The sequence below is a fragment of the Helobdella robusta genome (assembly GCF_000326865.2).
Source record: "Helobdella robusta unplaced genomic scaffold HELROscaffold_5, whole genome shotgun sequence".
In the NCBI taxonomy this organism is placed as follows: Eukaryota; Metazoa; Annelida; class Clitellata; order Rhynchobdellida; family Glossiphoniidae; genus Helobdella; species Helobdella robusta.
This window is the reverse complement of record NW_008705254.1, coordinates 6,409,183-6,426,111: the sequence shown is the minus strand read 5'-3', so window position 1 is coordinate 6,426,111 and position 16,929 is coordinate 6,409,183. Positions and strand designations below refer to the sequence as shown.

The 16,929-nt window shown below is 33.6% G+C and overlaps 3 protein-coding genes across 3 annotated transcripts in view; all 3 read right to left on the bottom strand.

Moving 5' to 3' along the window:
* Nucleotides 1–9,958: 9,958 nt before the first annotated feature.
* Nucleotides 9,959–10,282, bottom strand: HELRODRAFT_163802 (hypothetical protein; the record flags this gene model as incomplete). The annotated part of the gene is made up of 1 exon (XM_009027577.1): nt 9,959–10,282. One exon carries the CDS (start codon nt 10,280–10,282, stop codon nt 9,959–9,961), a length of 324 nt encoding a protein of 107 aa, XP_009025825.1.
* Nucleotides 10,283–11,367: 1,085 nt separating this feature from the next.
* Nucleotides 11,368–11,616, bottom strand: HELRODRAFT_137092 (hypothetical protein; the record flags this gene model as incomplete). The annotated part of the gene is made up of 1 exon (XM_009027576.1): nt 11,368–11,616. A coding segment is annotated over one exon (249 nt), but the record flags the coding sequence as incomplete, so codon positions are not given.
* A 2,785-nt stretch (nt 11,617–14,401) lies between these two features.
* HELRODRAFT_185095 (hypothetical protein) overlaps nt 14,402–16,929 on the bottom strand; it is a 10,225-nt gene continuing 7,697 nt past the window's right edge. The window contains exons 9-14 of the mRNA XM_009027575.1: nt 16,509–16,591; nt 15,970–16,076; nt 15,492–15,597; nt 15,243–15,282; nt 14,531–14,671; nt 14,402–14,509 (exon numbers count right to left, since the gene is read on the bottom strand). Coding sequence (XP_009025823.1) covers nt 14,564–14,671; nt 15,243–15,282; nt 15,492–15,597; nt 15,970–16,076; nt 16,509–16,591 — 444 coding nt within the window. The 3' untranslated portion in view covers nt 14,402–14,509; nt 14,531–14,563. The remainder of the gene's footprint in view (nt 14,510–14,530; nt 14,672–15,242; nt 15,283–15,491; nt 15,598–15,969; nt 16,077–16,508; nt 16,592–16,929) is intronic.

The window sequence follows — 16,929 nt, the reverse complement described above, 5'->3', positions numbered from 1 at the left end:
TTGGAAAAGAATGTGGAAATTCAGCGCAACAATGTTTCAGTTTACAGCAACACTTTGAACAGCTCGCAGATGGGCTCTCAATTTTCACTCAACATGTTCTCTAATTTTTTCTGCGATACAAATTGTTCATCGACTCTGAACAACAACAACAACAACAACGCGTCAACAACGACAACCAACAAATTTTTGAATTCCGTCAAGAGAGTCATCGGAGGTGGAAAGATGAGAAGTCAGTCGGTGGACATGCCTCCAACTTCAACAACCACATTCCCCTGCCACTACCACCGCAATCAGCAACTGCAACAACATCAACAAATACATCAACAACAACATCATCAACAACGACAACAGTTTTCTTGTCAGCACGTGCATTCCTCGTGCAGCCTGAACGAACGTCTGGTTCGTAATTCATCGAAGAGAGGAAATCTCGTCCTTCCATCCGTTGGAGAGTTGGATGGACAGCTGGATGATGATGTTGATGATGATGATGCTACTCGTGATGACGATGATGTTGATGATGATGATGGAGAGTCCATCTTTTTCGACGATGTTCACAACAGAACAGAGGTCGGTCCCATTAAAACTTTGATGCGCTCCTTTTTCAAATGAATTTTTCTTACCAACACTTTTTAAAAACATAATGGCAATTATTTTATAAAACTAACTGATTGCATGTACTATTTATTAGTTCTGTTACTTGCTAATGAAATAATCAATTTATTCACTTTCACTAGATTATTTATCAACTACTTCATTCATTCATTCATTCATTCATTCATTCATTCATTCATTCATTCATTCATTCATTCATTCATTCATTCATTATATTTATTAACGTGTTGGTAGATTACTCATTATAGGCTTATAAAATCAAACAGCCGAAGTTTCAAAAACTGAAGGACAAAGGGAAGAGTAGAACGAAACTGCACAAACACCACACCACCACGTTCATGAACATCAGCAACAACAAATACAAACATGAGTAGGTTCACTCACATCATTATTACGTTTAATATCGTCATAGAGGATAATTGTCACTTGTCAGCCATCTCTGCAGTTTGTTTGTCGGATGAGTTTTGTTTGTTTCTAATTTTCGAATGTTTTGTGCTTGTTTGTTTTTGAGGGCCTGTTCAATTGCTAGCGGCCAGAATTTGAAGTGATAAGTTAGAAACCTCTCAAACAAAAACCCTTCAGGCAAAAACCTCCCGTGCGCAACACCTCGAACACAAACTCCGTACTGCAACTTCTCCGAACAGCATCTTTTTCGTACAAAATCTTTCACAAACAAAAACTTTTCCAGACCAAAACTTTTCCAAGTAAATTTTTCAAAACAAAAAACTCCTCAGATCAAAGCTTTCCTTAAAACAGAACAAAAATTCCTGACAAAAAAAAAAAAAAAAAAAAACAAAAAAACATAGAAACTCAATAAAAAATTTATACGATAAAAATGTTCGTGAATTTAAAAAAATGCAGACATTTTATGGCTTAATAAAAATAAATTAACATTTTGTAATTTAATTGAATAAAAAACTATTATTTTAGCAAACTCTTTCCCAAATATTACATTACTACTTAAGAGTTGTTTGGAGTAGTTTCGCAGTTTTATAATAATTACAATTTTATGCAGGAAAAGTTTTTAATTGAGCAGTTTTTGCTCGGGTTTGTTAAATTATCTGGAAAGGTCTGTCCGAGGGGTGTTTTCCAAATAGTTTATGCTTGCAAGGTGTCCAGGTGTTTTTTTCGGAGTTTGTGCTCCACCCTCGAAGTTTTTGTTCTAGGACTCTAATTTGACGATTATTTAAATGGAAATGCTCCTACATATTATTTTAGTTATTAATTTTTATGCAACATGAGAAACTACTTTGTTGTTTGTGAACTAATTTGACACTTCTTTACAAATTTTTTCTTTGAACAGAGAATCAAGTTTACTTTTTATTTTTTTATATTATTATTTATGTTGTTATGAGGTATGAAATATTTCATGTTTAAATACATGTATTTTAAAATCCATTATAACAATGGACGGTAATGGCGAGAATAGCGATAATGGCCTCATTGGTTTTCATTGAAAACAAAATTTTATTTTAGCTCAAAGGATACTCAAACATTAACAACAACATCGAAAACAACAACGTCAACAACAACAACAACAACATCTGCCAAGCAGAAGAAACACAGATCCTTAGGTCTGAGATTGAAATCACTGCAACCGACAGTAATCGAAGGCAGCAACAACGACAATATTGCTTATAACAACAACAACAACAACAACCTCAACAACAATAATAATAATAATAACATCTTATCATCACCCTCGACGACATCTCCTAATTCCAGTCCAGATCCTGCAACCGATAAGATGAAGTAATGAGATGCTTTTAATCTTTCATCATCATCCTCTCTACGTTTTCACGATTGTTTATTGCATTGTTTTTCTTTTCTCTTTTTAAACATTCGTTGGTTCATTCGTTTCTTCATTCGTTCCTTCATTCATTCGTTTCTTCCTTCATTCTTCGTTCATCCATTCATATTTTTATACATTCTTTTCTTCCAATGACGTTTTCAGTTTATTCATTTATTTTTTATTCATCCATCAATTTGTTTGTCTTCCAATGATTGTTTTCAATAACCTTCATTCATTCGATCTTTTCATTAGTCCGTTAGATGTTCAATTATGCATTTAGTATATCTCTCGTTCATCCATCCGTCGTTTCATTTACTCGTTCAGTCAATCACTCCATCTCTCATTTATCATCATTCATTTATCCATCTATTTTTCCATCTATCTTTCTATCGTAATATTTGTCAGTAATCCATCATACTTGCTTCGACCTACTCCTCATCCATCCATCCATCCATTCATCCATCCATTCAACCAATCCATCCATTCAACCATCCATCCATCCATCCATCCATCCATCTATTTGTCCGTCCGTCTGTCTGTCTGTCGTTTATCCAGTAATCCAACCATCCATTATTGATTATTGATTTAATAATAATTCTTTTGTAATTGTACGGTGAACCAACAGAGCACACACGCACATGCACGCATACACGCACACGCACGCATGCAGACGTACGCATGCACTCACAAACACGCACACAGCGAATGTGATACGCGTGAATTGCACGTGACAGGCTAGGAGGTCTCTGCATTCGAACCCAGCCTCTGCAGTCGCTGGATCAAGAACCGTAACCAATGCACTGTTTTGCTGCTATACTTTATACATTCATTCAATTATTCATCCATCTATCATTCATTTATTTATTCTTCCATTCGTTCATTCATTTATCTATTTATCCATCATTATTCGTTCTTCCATTCATACATCCATACATACATGCAGACCATCGGCAGGCAGTTTGAACAGTGACCCCATAGCTTATGAAGGTCACATCAAAGATCACGACTACGATGATGATGATGATGATGGTTATGATGTAAGTGGAGATGATGACGGTGGTGGTGGTAGTGGTGATGGTGAAGAATGATAATAGTGGTGATAAATGATGATGATGAAGAGGGTGGAGGTGATAGCTTTTAAAATGATGGTTGTAAAATGGTTCTGGTGAAATGTTTAATTGATAATGATCGGAATGATGAGAGTAAGCTATATATCTGGATGATGATGATGATGATGATAATGATGACGACCATGATGATGATGATGATGATGATGATGATGATGATGACGACGACCATGAGGATGATGATGATGATGATGACGACGACCATGAGGATGATGATGATGATGATGACGACGATGATGATGACTACCATGAGGAGAAGGAGGATGATGATGATGGTAGCGATGGAGTGATGACATGATGGTGACATTGTTAACTAGACAATTGTCCCTTTAATATCCACACAAAATAAGGTAATAAATGCACTGAGCATAATAATTCTCATGGAAAATTATTATTATGGTTATTTTTACGATGATGATTATAATTATTATTATTATTATTATCATCATCATTTGTTTTTCCAACTATTTTTCACCAAAAGGCGAAGACGCCGAACAACCTCAGAACATTCACGCCGAAACATGCCACACTCCCTTGCAACAACAACAACAATAACAATAATAATAATAATAATAATAACAATAACAACAACAATAACAATAATAATAATAATAATAATGAAAACCCTTCCTCCCTAAACACCTGTTCCTGCCTCAGTGATGATATGGGCTACGACGGATCTGATGACGTCAGTGTAATTAAATTCGTAATTCATTTTATACAATAACTATAATAATTTTTAATAATAATAATTATTATTGTTATTATTATTGTTATTATTATTATTGATGTTATTATTATTGTTGTTGTTGTTGTTCTCTCGTTTGAACAAGGATGAGTTTGTTGATAACTGTTTTATTGAGTGTTGTCCAGTGAGCTTGATTTCAGAAACATAGATGTGGTCTCTTATTATTATTATTATTATTATTATTATTATTTATTTCCAAAAATCAGACCAAAAATAAAAATCAAAAATAAAAATTATTATTATTATTGTTATTATTATTTATTTCCAAAAATCAGACTGGAAGCCGATTATTCAGTAGGCTAGTTCGGTCAGGTCAAAACCGCAAACAAACACAGAACAAAAACATTACAAAAAACATTACTAAAGAAATAAAAAAAGTTTTTTTTTGTAATTTTGTTGTGGCTCCGTTGTCTTTGTTTGCCTCTCACGTCTGCGGTCACCTAACTTGATCGAGTGGGTTATGATAATTCACTGGCTAACTTTGTTCATTCTATTTTGGAGCTTTCTTGGCTGTGGTTAATAAAATTATTTCCTTAATTAAAATAATAATAATAATATAATATAAATTATTTTTGCATATTAATTATACTATTAATAAGAATGGGAAAAACATTAAAGGTGCTAACAACATGCACAATAATGTGTGTTATTATTATTATTGTTGTTGTTGTTTTTGCTGCTGTCGTTATCAGGATATCTTATCATTTTTATTACTAATTTAATTTTATTATTATTATTATTTTCATTATTATAAGTGCTCATGTGAACGCTGTTATTATCGTTATCGCGAATTTTATTACAGTTATTATTGCGTTGTTGATGATGATGATGATGATGATGATGATAACAATGAACATGATGATGATGACAATGATGAGGATGATGTTAGTTGAGCAATTGTTGGCTTCTCAAATGGTACCAACAACTCATGAAATTGTCAACACGTAATGATATGATGAAAATAAGTTAACTACAACTACTGCTGTCGTTGTTGTTGTTGTTGCCGCTGCTGCTTTTACTGCTGCTTATCTTAACGCTACTACTGGCTTTTATATTATTATTATTATTATTATTATTATTATTATTATTATTATTATTATTATTATTATTATTATTATTATTATTCTTTAACATTTATTATTCGTTGTAATTATAAAAATTTAAATGATGAAAAAAATTATAACCGATGGAAGGATGGATGGTCTTTGATTTGATTTTCTTCATGAAGCTTACTTACGACTAATAATAATTGACCTCATTAGTGACCTTTGTAACAAAAAGAATTCATTCATTCATTCCTTCTCTCTTTCAGTCTTCCATGCACACGAGCGTCCGATCAACATGGCACCAACCCACCACCACCAACAACACCCTCAACAACCACCTCCACCAGGAACTCAGGTCGCCTCCCCAGCAGCAACTTCGTCAACAACCACAACAGACCAAAAAGTCAAATAGAAAAACTTTGAACATCTGCAATAATATCAGCGATGCTACTATCACCATCAATAAAAACAACTCCAACAACAACAACAGCAACATCAACAACAAAACCACAACACCAACTTCTCCGAAGACTCCTTCATTGAAAGCTGCCTTCTCCTTCTTCTTCCCAGACTCAATGAACAAATTGAAGAACAAACAACATCAAACTGCAGCATCATCACCAGCATCTGCAGCAGCATCATCATTATCAACAACCACAACACCGAAATCAGCAGCCAAGCACTCAACGATGTTGAACGCCACAGGCAACGTCGACTTATCGACAGCCACGACAGCCGCCGCTGCAGTTTCGCCGTCGAAAATTTCAAAAACTCTGCTGGCACTTTCAAAGCCTGCCGACAACATCATGAACATCTCTAAGGAGATCGCAAACATCGATAACCATAAATGACAATAACGACGACAACAACAACAATAGCAACAGTAGTACACAAGATATACATAAACAACAACAAAAGAAATAAAACCTTGTTGAAGGGCTAAATTTTAACATGTTTTAACATTTTAACATGTTTCTACAATTACGTAAAAAACCCTTTACATAACAATATAAACCATGTTTAAACGAACCACCAAACGTCATCACATCGACACAAACACACATGATACATAAACACACACACATCACAAAGCAACAATTCCAATGTTTATATTCTTAAAGAAGGATGCAGGTGCAACTCAAACACAATCCACACACACACACACACACACACACACACACACACACACACACACACACACACACAAACACACACACACACACGTACGACACTGCAAAGAACTTAAAACCTACTTCACTCAAGCAACTAACTGATCAAACTATGGGCTTCATTGTATCACATGCATTAATTATATTATATTAATCGATGATTCAGTCTCTTCTCTTGTTCATCGTAGTCATAGTTCCTCATCTTGTCATCACCATTCATTCATTCGTTCATTCATTCATTTATTCAATGGAGTCAATCTCTTGTACATTTCAGAAATTAAATTTTGAGGAGCATAGTAGGATGGTTAGCAAAGCTTGAATCAATACAATGTTCATTTTATATTTCAACGTATGATCTTTGTAATGAAGAAACAAACTATTATGTATATCTGTATCTATGTGTGTGCGTTTGTGTTGTGTAGTGTGTGTGTATGTGTGTGTGTATGTTTGTATGTGTGTGTAGATGTTTGTGTGTGAATATTTATCTTTCAGATATCATACATGGAGCGTGAATGACACACTTTTTATATACGTCTAGTAGTTTATTTGTATATATATATATATATATATATATATTATATATATATATAAGTGTGTGTGAGCGTATTATTTGTATTATTCATTCATTCATTCTTTCATTTATTTAATTATTTTATTTATATTTATTAAGGAATCATTTTCAAAAAGTCTGACGTTAATTGTTTTTTAATCTTTCGTAATAATATCTTCATCGGCCATTGCAACTTCAATAAATAAAAAATTTGAGTGACAGTTATGTTCTTTAAGAAATTTTATAAAAATTTTCATCTGCAATAAAATAATTTCAGTGGATTTTCCATACATTTTTGTCTTCACTTTGTTCGTACTTCATGTGTACGTTATAAATGTGCAAATGGTTACTAAGCCATGTGTGTGTGTGTGTGTATGTGTGTGTGTGCGTGTGTTTGTGTGTATATGTGTGTGTGTGTGTGTTAATAATTCAAGTTTTTTATGTCAGTATGGAATATTAAAATTTTTGACTGATCCTGATATTTATTTGAAATTAATTGGTGGCTCAACTGGCCCTACTTATCGCCAACTTAGTTTTAGTTGATGCCACGTCAGACAGATAACTAATGAGACGATGATGATGATGATGCGAATAAGATGATGATGATGATGATGATGATGGTGATTTCGATGATGATGATGACGGCAATTATGATGTCAATAATTTATTTAGTCAAATGTGATCTACCTATTAGAATTGATAAGTATTTTTTATTTAATTTTCTTTTTCAATGTTTCTGAAAAATTTCCACATTTTTGTTCTCCCTAATTGAATTGTTCTACGGCCAAACCAACGTTAAAGTGTGTCTCTTGAATGTTAATCTAGCAAGTTCTTAAAATTAATATAAAATGAAATAATTTTCGAAAAATTTTCCGATAAAATCATAAATGAATTAATTTTATTTTAAAGAATATTTTTGTGTTGAATATTTCAGAGCCGTTCATTTTGTAATGGTTTTTTTCTTTTTGAATAGCGATAACTTGACTGAACTGAAGTTTCTCATTTTTATGTTGTCTCATTTTGAATTAATGTCTTTCTATTTCCAGTCATTTTGTCGCACGGAGATCGAACCGTCATTTTAAATTTATTTTCAAATGTTTTAGAAATATTTTGAAAAATATTTTCAATTAATTTTCTATAATTTTTAAAGTTTGTGCATCCGTGTTATCTGATAATCACCAGTTAAGTAATTGAAATTAATTTAATCTTGCATTTTATAAATTAGTTCATTTTTGGAACAAAGGAAAGTTAATTAAAATGATTTTAGAATGACTCCGCAGCAAAGATATAACTTGCTCCATATGTTAAGACACATTGAAAACAAAATTGAAATTCATTAGGAGTGTGTTATTTTTGTTTGCAAGGCTAGCGTTTTTAATCTTGACGTAAGTGATGTTAAAATAAAATATTTTTGTGACATTTTTTCTATGAATAGTCTTCATTTTATTTGGTGCTCGATTGCTGCAACGTACAAAAACACTCTTACAAACACTGACACATCACACACACACACAAACATCACAATCACACAAACACAAAAACTGACACATCACACACAAACATCAGAGTGACACACACACTCACTCCTCATTCTCACTTTCAAGAACCGAACATTATATAATAATACACACTCATGCAGTCGATAACAATTATCAATAAACTAGGATATTCGTTTGTTTCAAAAATCTCCAGAAGTTCGCGATAATTTTCCCTTCGCTACTTTTTAATGTTTTTTTTTTTATAAAAGGGTTTTTTAAAGTGATCGTTTCAAAATTTATAATGATGGACTGCAACATTTTTCATACTTACCTGAAAGTATTTTACAAACACGAGACCTCTACTCTACTCAATAATCACAGTAGTCCATTTTATATATGCTTTTTCAACGTATCATTCATGTCCTTATTGTTTCAATTATGATTTTTTTGTGGGCCATTAGTGAATGAGGTTGTACACATTTGTCGAATAATTAATTGTAAGTTAAGGAGATTCTTTTGGATGATTTTATTATGTAATTTTTTTAATTCGTTTACTGTTACATGTCATGGAGGAGATGCACAATTTTAATTAGGGGATTTTAGAAAAAATAATTTCTGTCTCGTAATGAATTTCAATTTCAGAAGCAATTTCAAAATTATTTACAATTTTATATTTTGAGATAGAAGTAAGAAAAGAATTTATTTTATTCATGTACTCATTTAAAAATTCTGGACAAATATAAGTTTAGAGAGGCACATTTATAAACGAACAATCGTCATCGTACTTTCACCAAAAACGTATACATGCATTTATAAATGTTGCGTTACAATGTTTTTTGTCGGCTGAAGTCTTTATATTTTACTGCAAACAGTTTACCTGTATTCGCAAATGAAAAATTTCCGTTTCAACTTAGATATAATCTGCATATACATATATATATATATATATATATATGTGTGTGTGTGTGTGTGTGTGTGTGTGTATGTGTGTGTGTTTGTGTGTGTGTTGGGAAATTTATGATTGTTGTTGTGACTTGGAAAAGAAATGCAATAAATATAAAATAGATGTTTCTTATTTTCTTAATGCCTGTAAAAAACCCAAATTATCCCCGGTGGATCAGAAAGGGATGCATCGACAATAGATTATATGGGCTTATTGGTTGCAACTGTAGGGATCAAACTTCGTAACACAACTAAGAGCCAGTCTGTCCAGATGAACAATCTTCATTCTCGCCCTTGGCTTCCGACGTTCTTGAATTCGGTAGACGATGTCGTTCAATCGTAATTTTTCGTTCATCTTCTGTTTGTACTTTCTCTTCCAGTCGACTGCAGTATTTGCAACAGGGTCGTCGGGAAAGTGCATCGGCATTGCTGTGAGCGGTTTTTTTTTACAATGCAGACTGGAGACTTTACTCACGGGACTAGGGGCGTCAATTCTACGACCATACGAAATTGGCTTTCAAATAGTTTCCCGCCTCCTTGTTTGAGGCAGTCATTCGTTCCGCGGGGTCACCCTTTAATCGTTTATGCCATGTTGCGGCACAATGATGACAGTAATTGTTTCTAGGGCGTTTCTTACAATCTCGTCGAAGATGTCCTCTTTCTTCACAATTCCAGCAGTTTGGCGCACCATAATCTTGACTCTTCTGTTCTAGAACCAATTTCAAGCACGAACATTCTACACGAATTTTGTGCAGCTTTTCGTCAGCCTTTGATGCTTGTTTTGCTGAATCGATTTGAAGTTCCACATGGTTTTTCATACATTGTTGTCATTAGTTTTAAGATCATTTACTAAGCTTTAATATACATTACTGGTTGGGAAAAACATTCGTTGATTAATTTGTTACTACTATTTCAATTATATATCATTTCAATTTCAGCCATAGAAGAAATAACTCAGTATTTATCAAATATTTTATAACAAAGCCGAACAATTCCAACAATGAAAATGCAACTCAAAAAGCGAAATCATAAGCGACAATAATAAAGTTGTAAAAACTGAAAATTGGGCTGATGATCTTAATACTCCAACCGATGAAATTATTTACTATAATAGAAAACGCAAAATACTAAATAAGTTATTCAAAATTTCAGTGATTTAGTTAACGAAATTCGTTTTCATTCGATTTATTTTTCTCGATTCTTTTCTTGCTTTTTGTACAAACTGCTTACACACTCCTTTTTGTAGCGGCAATTGAACTTTAGTAATGACATACGTCCACTAAACGTTCACAAACATTTGTGTATACTGTATCATATAGATATTTTTAAAATTTTCATAATTTTTATAAAATTATAATCTAATGAATTTCAGCTTGTTTTCTTATTATACACTTTTTCACGTTTTTATTTAGAATACTTTGAATTAAAACTGATCCATTGAAAAAAAGTTAGAAACAAGTTAGAAAAAGTTTAACTTCAATTTAAAAGTTTAGCTGCAACTTTTTTCAATTATTTGCAACTGAAAATTTAACTAAAATTATTTTGTTAAAAATAAGTTAAAGTTTAACATAAAAAATTTAGTGCCCATCATTGGTTGCTGTTGAGAATGAAGAAAAGAAAGTCATGTAATTCGCAGACAGGGTTCATTATTTACACAGTGTGGGTGGTGTCAATAACTCCAAGACCACATTTCCTTATTAAGAGGTGTGACGAGATGTCTTCCATGGTCTTCCACGACCCACACCCCTGCATGCTGGATATTGTTGTTGTGCATGGGTTGCAAATCCCGCTGCTTGGGCTGTGCATATCGACTTCTTCCTCTCCCTGCTGCAAGTCCTCCTCTTCTACTCCTTTGCATCTCCCGTTTGTCGTCGTCAGTCCGTGTATGTTGACTCTTCGCATTTATTTTAATCTCTCTCCCATGCAGGATTGTATCGTTGAGTGTCAGCGCGAGCTCCACGGAGCCAGCGTTCACAAACTCAACGTAAGCGAATCCCTTCGGTTTACCGCTGTACTTATCGTGCAGAATTGTGGCTCTGACGATGACCCCGCAACTTCTATAATGATCTTCCAATTCATAAACGCTGGCACCGTAGTCGACGTTTCCAACCCAGATCGACTTTGTCTCGATTGTCGACTTGTCGGCTGTAGTTGAAGCGATGACTTCAACTTTTGGCGCAGACACTTTTGTTGAAGCAGCGATGACTGCGGTTGACGTTGCAGTTATTGTAACCAGCGTACATGCCACAGCGTTCAGCGTACGTTATGAAATGATTGTTTTTTAAACAATACAATAACGACTGTAATGTATTTGCCTTAAAAAAGCTGAAAAATGAATATTACAGTTTAAAATGAAAAAAATATGAAAAAGGCAGTTTAGCGGGGTGATCCGAAAAAAGATAAATGTGTGGAAATACTTTCAATTTGTAAGCATACACGCAAATACTTCAAATATACAGTAACAAATTTATATATTTAACAATCTTATATATTAACAAAAAACTATCCAACGCTAGAATTTTTGTAGATGTTGTAAATTCTTGTTTGTTCTGACTGAAGCGCCATTCACGGACGATAATATTTTTCGGCATTATTTCAGGATTGTTTATTTTTAAGCTGTTTGTTGATTCGATGCAGACTCTAAACATTGTCGATTCCTCGTCGTCCTTTTTCGGAGTTTTTTGGTTGTTGCTTGCTGACGTGTTGCCGTTAGGTTCACGGAAAACAAGAAATGAAGTTGATGTCGTTTGACATTAGAAACTCGATGATATCCTGCTTGTGACACTTGCGAATGTTGCTGATGCAGAAGACCGTTATTTTATCAGTGGTTTGTTCGCTTAGAGTTTCAAATTATCGACAACGCTCCTGCCAATAATTTTGTTTGGTACTTTCTTTGGGACGTCAGTATTAAGTTTGACGGCGTTGTTACTATCGGTTTCACTGCGAGTGTTGCTGCTGTTGTCTGAACGTGAACGCTTGTTTTTGCGCAAGTTCTCCACTGGGGGTGTCACTCTATTTGACCAGAGATTTTTATCCTGTAGCATGTTAACTTGCTGCGCGTTGTTTGTCGCTGGTCTTTTGTTGTTGACATTTTTACGACTTTCGCCAACAAGAGATTTAATTTTATTTTTCACACTTTCCAACTCAGTAGTGTATGACAAAAACATTTTATTAATTTCAGCTTGTTGACTAAAAACATTTCTTTTATTTGTTTGTTAGCAAAATCAAATTTTATTTTAAGCCAGTTTTCCGTATTCGGTATTTTTTTAATATCATAGCTGCAAAATAATGATATTTTATCTAACAAATTATTTTTAAGATACCTGAATAAAGACAGGCACTCCAAAAGTTTCTCAAGTTTTGAATTCTCGCGCGAGGGAAATTTTTCTATTTTGTCTAATATAATTAATTCAATTTCACAGTTTAATGTTTTTAATCGTCATTAGGAAAAAACTCACTAGTATTATTAATAAAATTCTTCTAATAAATTTAAATTATTATTAACGAGATAAAGGAGCTCATTTATTTTGACCGGTCTCGACGCCATTTAGACGTGCTTGCTAGTTACGATTAGACTGGCAATGGCTCGTTTCTCATCCAGTACGGGCTAAACTTTGTGCAGACGATGGGTGTCATAATACTACGAGTGTCTCTTATACCGTTAACACACTGTTTTCACAATCCGTTTTTGAGATATTACAAAAAGGCCATTACGCGTTCGGTTGGTTTGAGCGAAACATGAAACTTCATATTTTTCAGATATAAATAGATTATTTTTCAAAAAATTTCATGTTCGCTTGATTTGTTTGTTTCTTATGAAAGTTCTTCCATTCCATCTCCTATAAATATTTTTGTACGCATCGGGATTGACAAGAAAAGTGTGATGTCATTGAAAGGGGATCTCCGCTGTTGGAACCGATATTATTTGCATTAAAATCACAGGTTTTTTCGTTAACTATTCGTTTTTAATTGTTAATTTTTATGAATGATATTGCAGTAGCTCATGTTAACACAGTACGTGTAAATTATTTATTTATTTATTTAACAACTGACCAGAGGGCATCAAGATGCCTCTTACCCAGTCAGAAAAAAAATGAACTAAATTCAACATAAATGGCAGAACAGAAAAAAAAAAGAAAATTTTCTATTAAAAAAGATATGTCACATGTCATCATTTCAATATGTCAGTGATTTAATGCAACAAAAATTCAATCAAAACGAGATTAACATGAACCATGTATTCTATTTATATGACATAGACCGATATATAGTTCAAATGGATAAACTTTATGAAATAAACGTTTTAATCGATCAACATGCGTTGTTGAAATTAGTGATAACTATTGATTTATTTTATATGCATTAAATGTTTCATTTATATGCATTATATGCATTTAAAGCGTAAAACGTTAAAATTAAGTTTATTCCGCAACGTGTCTCTTGGTTTATATTTATAACCCGAAACATAAATATTAATTAATGACTGTTTTCACTGAAAGCATATGTCTTCTCGATTGTTAAATTAGCATATCATATTATATTATTCAGAAAATCTATCATTTGGCTGACATTTATTAGTTTTGAAAATGGTAGGCCTAACGTGTTTTGCACCAAACTGTAATCATTATCCTGAAAGACAGTAGGAAAAAATTCGTTTTTTTGCTAAGCGTCTAAAAGTAGAGATGGATGAATTTGATGTGACTTTGGTAATAAATTGCCAAAGATATCGCAAATGTTTAAATTATCATTGGTAGTTTGCTTTCCAAAGAGATCCACAACCTTTCTCGCTTTGAATAACTTCGTTGTTCAACTGGACTTTGAGAACCACAAAAACGTCGGATGGATAACAATTTTGTATACGTCAACCGAAACAACAAAATCAGCAAATGTCCTCTAATTTATTGATACTGTTCATAAAACAAAACCATGCGCACTTGCAAGTCTAAGGAATTTATTTGAAACGACGTGTCGTTAGTCAAGAAATATAATAACAACTGAACTTGCAGAATAATAATAATTTCCACGCACGTTATTTACACACACACCACACACACACACACACACACACACACACACATATTATAAATGTACAGAGAATCTTATAAATTCCGTTTAGCCGAACATCCCGGGCAGGAGTGCAGGGACTCGTGAATGAAAATATCGCAATCCGTACAAAATGTGTATGTGCACTTCTTACATCTGTATGCCTGCATGTGTACAACGGCGTTGTCAGTGATGATAATGATGATGATGATTCAAGGTTGTGATTAAAATCGATGATGAAGAAGTGAGTAATGACGTTGGCTGGTGAAGTTATGGTTGAGAATGTTGGTGACAGTGCACTCCTAATCAACTGAATAAAAAACAAGCACACGATCAAATGAACGGGCTGCAGATAGCGAACGTGAACATGAAAGCGATTAACATGAACACGTAAATAATTAACATACACATAAACATAATTAACATAATGAAAGTGAACATTAGCGTAATGAATAAAATATCATGAAGGTTAGCTCAGTTGGTAGAAGTGCCGTCTAGTACAGTTACGCGAGGACATGATTCGAACACTGTCTGACCGAAAACCAAAAACTATCACACGTTACGAGTGTATGATGTTTGTGAATATACGTCGTGTGGTATGGATGTATTGAGGAACGAAGGCTTCAATAGATTTCCGCGCATGAACAAACCACAAAAAATGAAATAAACATGGACTTGAACGTGAACACAATAAATCAAAAGATGAACATGAATGAACGAGCGCGATGAACTTACGTTGGGTTCGTTCAATCCTCTCTGACATCCGTGGCAGAAGCTGTTTGGATTCAATTTTGTCAGATTTTATTGCCAATTACTTGAATAAACCATTGTGAAACAGTCGGTGTATATATATATATATATATATAAAATATATAAATATATATATATATATATTTATATATATATATATGTATATATATATATATATATACATACACGTATCATATATGACCAACCAGCCATCTAACCAACCAGCCAACCAACCGATTCTTCTTGAAGATATTGATAGCAAGAACCTCCTCGAATGCCTCGAGCGGGAACAAGTGGTGGTAGGAGCGAGCCAGGTGCGCCGATGAAGCCAGTGTCAATCCTGTTCAGCATTCGTTCGACCAGCAGAACGATCGTTGCGAATGGAAGTAAATAAAAAATTAATCACAGTCTCATTTTGAAGGTTATTAAAACAGCTGACGTTCGAGGATGAATGATGATGATGATGATGATGTAGGTTGGTGTCGAAGCAAAATGTAATCTACAGGAATCTAACTACTAAAACATCCAAAGTGATAGCTAGCTACTGAAGATGAACATCAACGAAGCCCAGAAGAAAAACTATAACTAGCAATCAACATATCATAAATGGATCAACTACAAGAACAAGCCAATCATTCCATATTTCAACCAACATTTCAACCAACCAACCAACCAATCAATCAAGAATGTAACTAACGGGACAATCACTTACCACAAACAGTGCACTCGACAGGCAAGTCACAGTACTTGCTACCACACTGTGGGCAGATATATCCATTCTTCCCGATGCAATCTTCAACGTTGCCACTCCCTGCATGGCTGCAATCATTCAATCATCATTTAATTCATTCATTCATTAATTCATCCATTCATATACTCGGTTATTTATTTATCAATAAAAAGACCAAATATTTATTTCATATAATCAATCATAAAACTATCCCACCAGTGAACCAACCACCCACTAAGCACTTAACACAGCCAGCATGCTTGATTGATGATGAGGTGGCGAATCAGTGGTTTTCAGATTAACGATGATGTATTATTACTCAATGATGACGACAAATAACATCACTAATGTAAGAAGTCAAAATGATGATGACGACGACGCCGACAATGGTGACGATGTCACAAATGTCTATCATGATAACTGATGATGATAAGAACACCACTGATGGTGGCAATGATAATAAAGTGACGCCACGTCATTTTCCTGTCAATTTATTCCATCACATTAAACTCTCGACTAACCACATGCAGATGATACTCTTCATCAGAGCTGATGTCTCCAACTGCGGAAATCCCATGCGCACCAATGATATCTCTTGCATTGCCTTGAAAGGAAATATATACACGTATGTAATGTAATATATGTATGTAAGTGTGAGTGTGTGTGTATGTATGTATGTATGTATGTATGTATGTATGTATGTATGTATGTATGTATGTATGTATGTATGTATGTATGTATGTATGTATGTATGTATGTATGTATGTATGTATGTATGTATGTATGTATGTATGTATGTATGTATGTATGTATGTATGTATGTATGTATGTATGTATGTATGTATGTATGTATGTATGTATGTATGTATGTATGTATGTATGTATGTATGTATGTATGTATGTATGTATGTATGTATGTATGTATGTATGTATGTATGTATG